Below are 14022 nucleotides of genomic sequence, written 5' to 3' on the forward strand. Positions count from 1 at the left end.
TCCTTTAGGATGGACTGGTTGGATCTCCTTGCAGTCCAAGGGACTCTCAAGAGTCTTCTCCAACACCACAGTTCAAAAGCATCAATTCTTTGGTGTTTAGCTTTCTTCACAGTCCAACTCTCACATCCATATATGACCACTGGAAAAACCATAGCCTTGACCAGACGGACTTTTGTTGGCAAAGTAATGTCTCTGCTTTTTAATATATCTAGGTTGGTCATAACTTTCCTTCCAAGGAGTAAGCATCTTTTAATTTCATGGCTACCTATAGCATTTAGATGTGTCTTATTGTATAGCTGTTTTTATATGGTTGCTCCAGTTATTGCATTTACATAACACAGTCTATTGGTAATATTATTTTACCTATTTGAATGTAATGTATAAGTATTGCCTCCCTTTACACATTTTTATTCTCCCCATTCATAAAATAATTTTCTTTAGTATTTCCTCCATGTGTGTCTAGAGCCTCATTAGACAGTGTTATAATTTTTCCCAGATATATAATTATATTATTATGTATATGTTATTATATAACACATTTAATATGCTATAAAATATTTCCACCAAATATAATTTAGGAAATTCAAGAGGAAAAGTCTATTGTATTTATCCATATTTTTGCTTATTGTATTCTTTATTCCTTCTTGTTGTTTCAAGACTCCTTCTTTTATAATTTTATTTCTGTTTATAGAGTTTCCTTTAGACATAATTTTAAGGTAGGTCTTCTGGTGACCACTTTTCTTAGTTTTCCTTCAACTGAGAATGTCTGAATTTCACCTTTATTACTGAAGGCTTCTGGATTAATGGCTCTTCTCTTTCTGCAGTTGAAATATATTGGATTATTTCCTTCTGGTTCAGTTAAATCTGGAAACTAAAAAAATTGTAACATTGTGATTTTATGTTTCATTCTAAAAGTTATTTTGTATCCAACACTTAAAAGTTGAAGGATAGCTGATTGACAATGTTGTACTAATTTCTTCTGTAGAGGAAAGTGACTCAGTTATACATATATAGACTTTCTTTTTTATTTTCTTTTCCATTATTGTTTACCCCTGGATATTGAATATAGTTCTCTGTACACAGGAAATTTTGAACTCACAATTCTGTTTTTTTAAAAAGCCAAATAGTTCAAGGCTGACAACATATAAATCCTCTTCTGTACATAATCATAATGCTTTGAAATTCAACCACAGAAGGGCAGTAAAAGGGTGGGGCATGTTAATGAAAAGTGAACTTCTCTGTAGTTCTCTATTTGGCCTCTGGATGGCACTGCTGCCTAAATTGGAAATTGCTTTTCTGTGAAGGATCAGAAGAACCTCACAAAACCCTAGGTTTTAAAGAGATATTCTGACCATTTTTTACACAGTGAGATGTCAAGCATCTCAGACACCAGAGACAGGCATTTTGTTAAGACAGCTTCTCTTCCTAACAACCTCCCTACAATCTCCATCAGAAGAAATATATATCCTTTGTCATTCTTAACTTCAGAGAAACCTGGGTTCAAGTCAGCCAGTCTTCAAACTTATTTGTGGGGAACCCGTTAGAAAGGAGCTCACTGCCTCTTCACTGCTCCACTATGACCTTGGTGTTCACCTTGATGCTTGAGATGCTCCTGTTTCTGAGTGAGTATTACTCCATTTTACTCCTTTGTCCACACATGGAATATTGCTCCATGTTGAATAGGGACTTTTTGTTTTAGCTGAGTTCACTGATTCAGCACTGATGTTTCAGCAGGAGCTGGAGCCCAGTCAGTGACCCAGCCTGATGACCACATCACTGTCTCTGAAGGAGCCGGTCTGGAGCTGAAGTGCAGCTACTCATCTTCTGTTTCACCATACCTCTTCTGGTTCGTGCAGTACCTGGACCAAGGACCCCAGCTTCTCCTGAAGTAAGTGTCTGGAGACAATCTTGTTTCAGGCATCAAAGGTTTTGAGACTGAACTTAGGAAGAGTGAGAAGTCCTTCCACCTGAGGAAAATACCAGCTCATTGGAAAGACTCCGCCAAATACTTCTGTGTTCTGAGTGACACAGTGCCTGGGGCTGCAGGAGGAGCTGAACACAAACCTCCTGGACACTGTAGCTCAGTCTTTGTTATATTTAGGAAGTTGGCATGTTCTGTGAAGGCAAATAGTACAGATAATACAGATTCCTGGAAGTGTTTGGTTCCCATGGGCATCTTAGATTTTTCTTTTCTTCATTTTTTATTGTCTTTTCTATTCTTTTTTCTTTATCATTTTGCAAAGGAAAGACTCCTGTTTTCTGAAATTTGGCATTTTTGTCCTCTAGATTCAGAATTCTAGGGAAAATGAGGCTGTAAAATTTTCAGCAAGCTGGAGAAAGCTACTTACTCCCATGTCATTTGGAATAGTGATGGCCTGAGATATAATAGCTTGAGGTTGGCCATGTGAGTTGATACAACACAAGTCAGAGAATTTGCTCTATAATACTAATCTCATCTCTCAAGCAAACAAAAAACCCAGGACAATACCTTATTTCTAACTGCATTATCTCCAGACTATTTTGCTAGTATCCTAAGAAGCTTCTTTCCTTAAAGGATTTCAGCTCTTTGACTAAAGCACTTGGGACTGGTGGAGCTAATTACTCTTGGCACTTAAGGATGTATATGGGTGACCTTTCCAAAACACAATATATTGTAAAGCCAAAAAAGTTCTCCTTTATTCATCAGTCTCCATTAATAGGCTTCCCAGGTGGTGCAGTGCTAAAGAATCAGCCTGCCAATCCAGGAGACACAAGGGCATCCTCCCTAATGAGGAGGAAGATGAGGAGTGCAGTGAAGAGGTGGTTAAGTCATCTGTATGGGGAAGTTCTTCTGGGTCTGTGTTTATCTTTGGCCAGAGATCTCTCTCCTTTCCCCACATCAGACCTGTTTTAGGACACTCCTGAAACATGCACGTGCATCTTTTTGCCAAGATGAATTCCAGCACAGAGCTTTGTGGGATGCTTGGCATCATCTGTTATGAGGTGGTGCCACCTCCTTTTTGAGCTCTGAGGAGTCTCTCTGTGCCTGCACAGTTTTCCTTGACCTTTTGACCTCAGAAGTGGTCACTTTTTTACTATAGCAGAGCTCAGCTCCTGCTGTTAATTGTCTTGGTTACTGAGGCTAATTAGCATGACAGGTTAATGAATCTGAGAGAAGAGGTGTGGGGGCAAGGAGTTTATTCAGAAAGCTGGCTGACCAAGAAGATGGCAGACTAATGTCTCAAAATAACCATCTTGTCTGGGTCTGGATGCCAGGTTCTTTTACAGAACAGGGAGGGGGAAGGTGAGGAAACAAATTAAAAAGGCAAAATTAATCTTGTAAACATCTGCTAGAATGGCAAGCCTCAGGCAGGGGATGTATTAATTTCTTCTTTCCTACCATCCACAGGTGGACAGGTCATGAACAAAAGCCCTTTAGCAGTCAGGCCGAGGGGCTGATTCTCTGAGGCAGCCCATTATGTATGATTATAATAATAAAAGCAGTGAAAAGCAAGTCAAAGGGACAGTTCCAACAAGGTAGAATTGGTTCTTCCCTCAGTATTTGGAGTCTATAGGGAAAACAAAGCTTGAATTTTACTCTGCTTGACAGTTACCAGCTGTCTAGCCCAGGGGCCCATCTACCTCCTACCTCCGAAACTCATTCTGTGTTTTCATGTGTTCATTCGCTCAGTCGGGTCTTACTCTTTGCCATCCCGTGGACTATAGCCCTCCAGGCCCCCCTGGCCATTGGATTTGCAAGGCAAGAATACTGGAGCTGGTTGCCATTTCCTTCTCCAGGGAACCTTCCCGACTCAGAGATCGAATCCCCATCTCTTTCGTCCCCTGAATTGGCAAGTATATTCTTTACCACTCCATCCCCTGGAAAACTCTTTCAAATGGGGGTTAGTAATAATAGAGGAGGATAATTTTGTGTGAAGAAAAGCTAAATCATTATCGACATATACGAAGCATGCTTTTTGATGAATAGTCCTTTCAATTAATAGCTCTGTCTTATTCCCTGATTCAAGAACTAGACATTTATAACCATAATGCAAAATATCTATATCTACATTGATTGTTATTATCTTTATCTACATCGTTATCTTTATCCATAGCTCTCAGGAAAGTCCCCTGGATCAAACAGGGAGTCATAAACAAAAGGTAAGATGGAAAATTTTGAAGTATAGATACCAGCTTTTTCTGATATTTTTCCACTTTTATTGCCTAAGATTTATTTATTAATATATATCAGGAGAAAATAGGAACTTCCATTTCACAAGTTCAAAATTATGTATAAAATATTGAATGTCACCTTTTCCCTCCACTCTCACCCCTCTTTAACCTGTTTTTAGTTCAGTTGAGACCAGAGGGTGGGGCTTCCTGTCACAGAGTGTCAGCTGAGCAGGGTTTGTTGGCTGAGCTGATTGGTTGCAGGAGATGAAACATCCAGACAAGTCATGACACTCACCACCCAGGGTTTGCTATGTATCTTGTGAATGCTTTCCAGCAACAAGGCAAAGCATCATGAAAAGGCTAGTGTACACCATACTGGGGCTTTTGTTTGCCCAGGTTTGCTGTGAGTTGGGGCTGCCGCACAAGGGAATCTGAAGGAATGAGCAGCTTCTGTTTTGTTGAAGGAGGAAGAGGAGCTGACAAGTCCTGCAGACTTTCCATCCTTATCATTTATGGGGTTGGGTGTGTACTTTACGGGTTTTGCAGGCGCTCTGTGACCCTCACCTGTGACTGTTTCCCTCCTTTCCATCAGGTGTGCGAGGGATGGATGTGGAGCAGAGTCCCCCAGCCCTGAGTCTGCAGGAGGGAGCCAGCTCTACTCTGCGGTGTAATTTCTCCATCTTCCCAAACAATGTGCAGTGGTATCTTCAGAACCCCGGGGGCCGCCTCATCCACCTGTTTTACATTCCTTCAGGGACAAAGCAGGATGGAAGATTAAATGCCACGACAGTCCCTAAAGAACGCCGCAGCTCACTGCACATTTCCTCTTCGCGGACCACAGACTCGGGCACCTACTTCTGTGCTGCTCAGCACGGTGCTCCCCAGGCACCTGCAGCCTCTGCACGAACCCTCCCGGGGCTCAGCCCCTCCTCCAGCCTCAGTCACACCATGAGGCCCCCACAGGGCATTTTCAGTGCTTCATGTTACTCACCTGCATCAGAACAGCTTTAACCATAGACCCTTCTTGGCCCTACAGGTTACGAACTTCGGCGTCTATCTCCCCTTCTCAGTCTGTCTCCTTTTGCAATAGAAACTTTGAACTGGGAACTAGCAGAGTAGTTGATACGAGGATAGAATTAAAATAAATATTTAACCACAGCTTCCCAGGTGGCTCAGTGGTAAAGAATCTGCTTACCAATGCAGGAGACGCAGGAGACATGGGTTCGATCCCTGGGCTGGCAAGATCCTCTGGAGGAGGAAACGGTAACCCACTCCAGTATTCTTGGGAAAGACTGGGAAAGCTCATGGACAGAGGAGCCTGGTGGGCTAACAGTCCATGGGGTCTCAAAGAGTTGGACTGACTGAGTGACCGAGCATGCATGCTGAACTCAGAAATGTTAAAAAGTGAAAGGAATGAAATGAAATCACTCCATAAAGATATTATCCAGCTTAGTTGCCTTCTCCAGAATGTTCAAATCTGCCTCACCATGAAGTGTTCCAACAGACAACTGCAAATATTAACATGCCATCCTACTACTGTGGAAAGCATACAAAAAATGTTTGCTCAATGTTTAACATGAACTTGATAAGTTAAAACAAATGAATTCTCTTATAGTTCTGGGTTGAAGAAGTATGAAAGCAATTTTGCTTGGCTGGCTGATAGGTTTCCTCTAGAGGCTTTAAGGAAGAATCCATTTCCTTGCATTTTTCTAGCTTCTGGAGGTCACTTGGAATCCTCAGGTCATAGCCCTTCCTTGAATCGCTGCAACCTCTTCTACCACCTCAGCTCCTTTCTCTTCTGGAGTCAAATACTCTTCTGCTTCTAAGGTGTAGGAAATTAGTAAATAAACAGAAACTCATTTAAATAGAGTTGGGAGACAGGGGGAGCTCTCATACCCTGTGAAGATAAGAGGATTAAAGGGCAGAAGAAAGATGCCACCCCTTTTCCAGGCAAACACTGGGCCAGTGAAAAACCATGGACTCTGTTTACTTTGTGTGTGTGTGTGTGTGTGTGTGTGAGTGTGTGTGTGTGTGTGAGTGTGTGTGTGTTTGTGTGTGTGTGAGTGTGAGTGTGTGTGTCTGTGTGTGAGTGCACGTATGTGTGTGTGTTTGTGTGTGTGTGAGAGTGTCTGTGTGTGAGTGTGAGTGTGTGTGTGTGTGTGCAGGGGCTTCTCTCGTTGCGGAGCACTATCTCTAAAGTGCGTGGGCTCCGTAGTTGCAGCACATGGACTCTCTGGTTATGGCACATGGGCTTAGTTGCCTGGTGGCATGTGGGATCTTAGGTCCCTACCAGGGATTGAACCGCATCCCCTGCGTTGGAAGGCAGATTCTTAAGCACTGGACCACCAGGGACATCCCAATGTAAACAAATGTAAACGTCTGTTTACAGTAGCCCTCCCAACTTTCTTTTCTTCTCTATAAGATCGTTCTTCTCTTGTCCTGTGGGGACTTGCATGAGGCTTGCCATGGTTGCAGACCCCAAATTGCAATCCTTTGCTGATCCCAGCTAAACTCATCTTTCTAGAAAAATATCTGATAGTCTTTTTTTTTTCTTGTGTCAGCAAAGGATGCATTGTTATGTATAGGACCTACCCAGATAATCCAGAATAATTTGCATTGAGAGAGTCAATTCCTAGGCAGCTTAATAAGAAGTCCAGGGGTCCCCAAGGAGAGAGGTGTCTGGAATTCTCAAGGAGGAAGAAAGGACAAACTTTTTTCCCCTCTACTTTCCTTAGGATTGTATAACAATAATGTATCCTGCTTGAGGACTGTCTCTGGAAAAAACCTTCTGGCTAATCCTATTATCTTAAAATGTAAATTATGGGAGTAGGTCTAGTGAGGTCTTTACAGCCTCCAGACATTCTTTTGATTCACTGTAATAACTAACTAGAGAGTATATAACTCCATGGCTAACACTAGCAAGAGGGTACTCTTTCTGCCCCTTCTGATGCCTATGTCAGAAGCTTTCTCTATCTCCTTTATACTTTAATAAAACTTTATTACACAAAATCTCTGAGCGATGAAGCCTTGTCTCTGGCCCCGGATTGAATTCTTCTCCTCCAGAGGCCAAGAATCCTGGCATCTTTTCGTGGTTCAGCAACAACCTTTCAGTGTCAAGATCCTTCAACTAATCCTACACCTAAAGTCTACTTGGCCACATTTTAATCTAATTAAAACTTTTAAAATCGAAACATAGCTGACTTACAATACTATATTAGTTTCAGATGTACAGCATAGTCATTTGATATTTTTGATAAATTACATACCATACAAAATCATTACAAAATGTTGATCATATTTCCTTTGGTGTACATTACAAACTTATGATTTATTTATTTTATAACTGAGAGTGTGTACCGCTTAATTCCTTTCACCTATTTCACTCCTACACTCACTTCTCTCCCATCCAGTGACCACTAGTTGTTTCATTATATCTGTCAGTCTGTTTCTGTTTTGTTATATTTGTTTTCAGATTCCACATATATGTATTAAAACATACAGTTTATTTGTCTCACTCTGACTTACTTCAATAAGTATAATACCCTCTGGGTCTATCCATGTTGTCCCAAATGGCAAGATTTTAATTTTTTTATGGTAATATTTCACTATTTATATCTATATTGATCTATCTATCTATCATCTAGATCTTCTTTATCCATTCATCTATGATATGAATGAACACTGAGATGTCTTCAATATCTTGACTATTGTAAATAATGTTTCTGTGAACATTGGGGTGCCTATATATTTTTGAACTAGCTCTTTTGTTTTCTTTGGATAAATACCAAGGAGTAGAAGTTCTGTATCATGTAGTAGTACTATTTTTAATTAAAAAAATAAAAAATTGTCAGTCAATTTGCTGTTATCTTTCCCACCACAACCACTAAAACCAGATAGGATCCTATTCGCTATCTCTTTCCCCCCGAAGGTGCTACCTCCTTTCTAAGCAATTGAGGAAGGATAAGACTTCAGGTTGCAGACACCATTCCATTTTTAATCTGGGGAGGGCAGAGCGGGGAGAATCTCCACACTGTTTTCCACAGAGGCTGCACCAATTTATATTACTACCAACAGTTCACAAATATTCCCTGTTCTCCACATCCTCACTAACTCCTGTTATTTCTTGCCTTTTTGATGACAGCCCTAGTAAGGTGATTTGCTGATTTGTTGTTCTCATTTGCATTTTACTGATGACTAAAGCTATTGAGCATCTTTTCATGTGCTTGTTGGCCATCTGTATGTCTTTTCTGGTAAAAAATGCCTATACAGGGCCTCTGCCTAATTTAAAATAAGATCATGTTTTTGATATCAAATTTATAAGTTCTTTATATATTTTGGATATTAAATCCTTGCTGACATGTTGTTTGCAAATGTCTTTTCCTTTCCAGATTTCCTTTTCTTTGTGTTAATGGTTTTCTTCTCTGTTCAAGAGTTTAGTTTGATTAGAAAAAAATATTATAAAGATGAATGTCACAGAGCATAGTCTATATTTTCTTTTAGGAGTTTTATGATTTCAGTTCTTACATTTTAGTCTTTAAAGCATTTTGAGTTATTTTTATTCATGCTGTGAGAAAAATTTCTGGTTTAATTCTTTCACATGTAGCTGTTCAGTTTGCTCAACACCTACTTATTGAAGAATCTGTCTTTCTCCCCACTGCATATTCTTGCCTCTTTTGTCATAGATTGATTGATCATAGCTGCATGGGTTTATTTTGGTTTTATTTTGTCCCATTTATCTATGTCTGTTTTTGTGCCAGTACCATACAATTTTGGATTACTATGACTGTGTAGCATATTTTCATATCAGAGAGTGTAGTATTTTCAACTTTGCTCTTTTTTTTCAAAATTGCTTCAGCTGTTGAGGTCTTCTGTGGTTCCATACAAATTTTAGGATTATTTTTTCTAGTTCTGTGAAAAATGTCATGGGTAATTTGATTAGGATTGCATTGAATCTGTAGATTGCTTTGGGTGTATGGATATTTTAGCAGTATTAACTCTTCCAGTCCATGAACATGAGATATCTTTCTATTTATTTGTATTGTCTTAAATCATTTTCATCAATTCTTGTAGTTCTCAAAATATATGTCTTTCAATTCCTTTGTTGAAATTATTGCTAATTACTTTATTCTCTTAGATTCAATTGTAAATTTGATGTTTTCTTAAATTCTTTTTCTTATAATTCATTATTAGCGTATAGAAATGCAAAAGATTTTTATATATTAATTTTGTACCCTGCAACTTTACTAAGCTTTACTTTCATTTATTTATCCTAATAGCTTTTTGGTGGTACTTTATAATTTTCTATACACAACATCATGTCATTTGCAAATAGTGGCAGATTCTTTCTTCAAACTTGGATGCCTTCTCTTTCATTTTCATATTTGATTGCCATGGCTAGGACTTCCAGTACTATGTTAAATAGAAGTGGTGAGATTTGCAGACTTGTCTTGTTTAAGGTCTTAGAGAAAAAGCTTTCATTTTTCAAAACAACTGATTGTGATGTTAGCTGTTGGTTTGTCATAAATAACCATTATTTTGAGGTACATTTTCCCCATATCAAGTTTATTGAGAGCTTTTATCATGAGCAGATATTGAATTTTGTCAAATGTATTTTTCTGCATCTACTAAGTAATTATGTGGTTTTTACCTTTCATTCTGTTGCTGTGGTATATCATATTGATAGATCTGAATTACTGAATCATCCTTGCATACCTGGAATAAATCTGAGATGATCATGACATATGATTACAAAGGGTCTTTTTAGAATAGTTCTAATTCACTTGCTTATTGTTTCATTCTGTTGGGGTCTTAAATATTTCTGTACAGTTACTGTCTCAATAATAGATTCAATAAACAATGCAAAAACAAAAACAAGCTAAACTCATGTCATCAGTGTGCAAACAAACAAACAAACAAAAGACAGCAGTATTAAGTGTGGGCAGAATATATAACACAATTTTCTGATTTAGAATCTATTTAGAGACATGGTCTCTTCAGTATAAAGGGGTCTTCTTGATTTACTGTTGACATTATGGGAAGAAAGACAGCTCCTTACACTGACTCAGTCTGAGGGTCAATATTTCAACAAGGTAAAATCTCCTCCTGTCTCAAGAAATCACTGATTCAAGATGAAGACTTGGTTACATATTTCAGTGCTCTGATTGATGTTCATAGGTGGTGAACATGAATTTTTAAGAAGCTATATACACTTTTTCAGCATAACTTCTTTCTATGGCCACAAAAGGGGCAATGCTGCTTCAGAGATTACAGTAATGCTTGTCCAACATACACATATCCTTCAAGTAGCCAGAAAGGATTCTTTAAAAATCTACTAAAGTTTTATCTCCTATTATGGTTCCATTTACATCTATCAATCATGCATGAATGTATGGTATATTTCTATCTATCCATCCACCCACCTAGGTAGTATCTATGTATATTGTAGTCTAATAGTTTAAAAATATGGCTTTGAAAATCAACATTTCTCTGAATAAAACATGCTGTCCTCAAGGATATGGCCACATTTAGCTTCTTTAACATAAATGTATACCACACTTAGTTAATCTGTGCCTAGAGTTCATGTCCTCCATCTTTATGGGAAATGTAGTAGTGGTGTAAGTTCCAGTTCAAGTATCGTCTCCATTAAAACTGTTATCTGGTTGAGTTGAGAAGCAGAGTTTATTACTTTTTTCTTTGTCATATCTTAGAGATATACATTTCTCCTTAGTGGCTTTTATCTGATTGTACTTGAGTACTGGGCCTCAGTTGACTGAAGATGGGAACTGTCTCTTTCCTTCTTGAGATCCAAGTATTGAATATTAAGTAGTCACTTAGCAGCACTCATTAAATATATATTGAGATGCATTAATGAGTGAATAAATGAAAAATAAAATATATCAGAAGTCTAGTAAACAATAAAAGTTCCCCTTAGAATGATGGGGTAGATGGGATTTGACTAAGGAATGAGAACTTTTATTATTTCTCCTGTTGGACTGTAAAGATGTTTTCTTTGAATTTGAGATGACATCAAATACAGAGACAAAATGCTGGGCTTCAAAAACATATGCTCCTATTTTTTTAAATTTTACAAATAGATGGGGCAAATAGATGGGGGAACAGTGGAAACAGTGGCAGACTTTATTTTTAGGGGCTCCAAAATCACTGCAGATGGTGACTGCAGCCATGAAATTAAAAGATGCTTGCTCCTTGGAAGAAAAGTTATGACCAACCTAGACAGCATTTTAAAAGGCAGAGACATTGCTTTGCTCACAAAGGTCCATTTAGTCAAGGCTATGGTTTTTCCAGTAGTCATATATGGATGTGAGAGTTGGACTGTAAAGAAAGCTGAATGCTGAAGAATTGATTCTTTTGAACTGTGGTGTTGGAGAAGACTCTTGAGAGTCCCTTGGACTGCAATGAGATCCAACCAGTCCATCCTAAAGGAAATCAGTCCTGAATATTCATTGGAAGGACTGATGTTGAAGCTGAAACTCTGAAACTTCTGCCACCTGATGCGAAGAACTGACTCAATGGAAAAGACTGATGCCAGGAAAGATTGAAGGCAGGAGAAGAAGGGGACGACAGAGGATGAGATGGTTGGATGGCATCACTGACTCAGTGGACGTGAGTTTGAGTGAACTCCGGAAGTTGGTAATGCACAGGGAGGCCTGGTGTGCTGCAGTCCATGGGTTCGCAAAGAGTTGTACATGACTGAGTGACTAACATGAACTGATATCTTCAATAGACTTTAATATATACTTGTAATTAAAAAAAGAGAAATGCTCATCTTGTGATTTCATGGGAATCCCTCTCTTCTCCATTGTAAAATAATGTAATCCCTCTTAAGATATCAAGTTGACCTGATACATGATTTTTAACCTTCTTGGAAATGTGAAGAAAAAGAAGATGAGGAATAGGGAAGAGAAATTCTAAACTAAGCATATTCCATGTGTAAGGAGGGGATTTCTGCTTTTCGTTGAAAGTAATTTTGAGCAAGTCTAGATAGAGAAAATCAAGAAGTGCTTGCTTTGAAAAAAAAAAAATAGCTTTAGTTGAAAGTACTTGTGAGAAGGTGGGACCTCTTGAAAGAATTAAAGCTGATGTGAACCTTAAGTCAGAGTTCTAGCTGGCTGAGGAGACCAGAGGAAGAACCTGAGCTGTCATTGAACTTTGGTGCCAGGAACAATGGACAAGATGCTGCAAGCATAATTCTTAATTCTGTGTCTTCAAGTAAACTGTGAGTTATGATGGAGAAACCCTAGGATATCTCATTAATTTGGGGGAGTGAGAAAATTGGAGTATGGACAAATTCATCAGATAGAAACTTTAAGAAGGAAATACCAGTTTGTGGACCTAATGACTTTTTGTCTTTTTAAGCAGGGGTAAGTGGACAACAGAAGGAAAAAAGTGACCAAGAACAGGTGAAACAGAGCCCTCAATCTCTGACAGTTCAGGAAGGAGAGATTTCCATTCTGAACTGTAGTTATGAGAAAAGTGCATTTGACTACTTCCTGTGGTACCGGCAATACCCTGGTAAAGGGCCTGCATTCTTGATAGCCATACGTTCAGTTGTGAATGAAATGGAAGATGGAAGACTCACAGTTTCCCTCAATAAGAGTGCCAAACAGCTCTCATTGCACATCACAACTTCCCAGCCTGAAGACTCAGCCGCATGCTTCTGTGCGGCAAGTGCGCGGTGCTCCCCAGGGACCTGCAGCCGAGGCCCCAGACACACCCCGAAGTGCAGATGAAATACACACATATACATGCTTGTGCATAAGAAGTCTTAATATAAGAAAACTGAAATTATACAGAATTTATTCTTTCACCAAAATGGAATTGATATAGAAAATCAATTGTGAAAAAATGTCTCTAGAAACTCCCAAACATTTGGAATTTAGGCACTAAATTTAAAACAACTCATATGTATGTTTAAGAAGCAATTACAATGACTATTAAAACCTTTCAACAAAAGAAGGTAGAAAAAGAACAAATAAAATCCAATATAATCTAAAAGAAGGATAAAGTTAAAGATTCAGATTGGTGAACTCTAAAACAAACAATAGAAATAACCATTAAATATAGTTAATTTTCTTAAAATGATTAATAACATTGATCTATTCCTAGCTAGAATTATTAATATAATAAAAAAAAAACATGACTTATACACATGAGAAAATCATATGCAGATTCTGCAGTGTGAAAATGGTAATAAAACAATATTGTTAATAAATTTATGCCTCTGGGTAACACTGTAGAAGTAGACTCATACAAGGAGAAAGCTGATTAATAAAACTGATCTGTTTCGAGGTAGAAGTATCAAGGGAAAAAGAAAAACATGAATTATGAATATAAGGAATGAAAAAGTAAACCATAATACAGATGCTAAAAGGATAATTAAAAATCATTGGCAAGTTTATGTCACTGAGTAACAGTATAGAAGTCAACTCACACAAGTGGGGAAAATTGATTTTTTGACAAAGGTGCAAAGACAATTGAACAGAGGACAGTTTTATCAACAAATGATACTGGAACAATTGGATATTTATACGCAAATATGGGAACTTGGCCTAAATCTCACACCTTATACAAAACTTTGAATTCAGTCTCAAAATGGATCATACATTCAAATGTAAGACTATAAATATTTTAGAAGAAACCAGAAGAGAAAATCTTTATAACATAGTGTTAGGCAAAAAGATTTTTGACATGACACCAAAAGCACAATCCATAAAAAAACTTAGATTTCATTAAAATTAAAAACGATTGCTCTGTGAAAGTTATTATCAAAAGAATGAAAAAGACAAACCACTGAATTGCAGAAGATGTTTGCAGACTGTATTTCCATCGAAAGAGTGGTATTCAGAATAT

General features: G+C 38.1%; 2 gene segments (V, D, J or C); both read left to right on the forward strand.

Annotated features, from left to right (window-relative positions):
* Window positions 1-1381: 1381 nt before the first annotated feature.
* Window positions 1382-4340, forward strand: LOC133066920 (T cell receptor alpha variable 8-4-like). The segment is given in 4 exon segments: window positions 1382-1622; window positions 1732-1888; window positions 4095-4140; window positions 4332-4340. Coding segments are annotated over 4 exon segments (258 nt in total).
* Window positions 4341-4503: 163 nt separating this feature from the next.
* Window positions 4504-5583, forward strand: LOC133067343 (T cell receptor alpha variable 22-like). The segment is given in 2 exon segments: window positions 4504-4555; window positions 4745-5583. Coding segments are annotated over 2 exon segments (471 nt in total).
* The last annotated feature ends 8439 nt before the right edge of the window (window positions 5584-14022 follow it).

The sequence above is a fragment of the Dama dama genome, chromosome 12, assembly GCF_033118175.1.
Source record: "Dama dama isolate Ldn47 chromosome 12, ASM3311817v1, whole genome shotgun sequence".
NCBI classification, from domain to species: domain Eukaryota; kingdom Metazoa; phylum Chordata; class Mammalia; order Artiodactyla; family Cervidae; genus Dama; species Dama dama.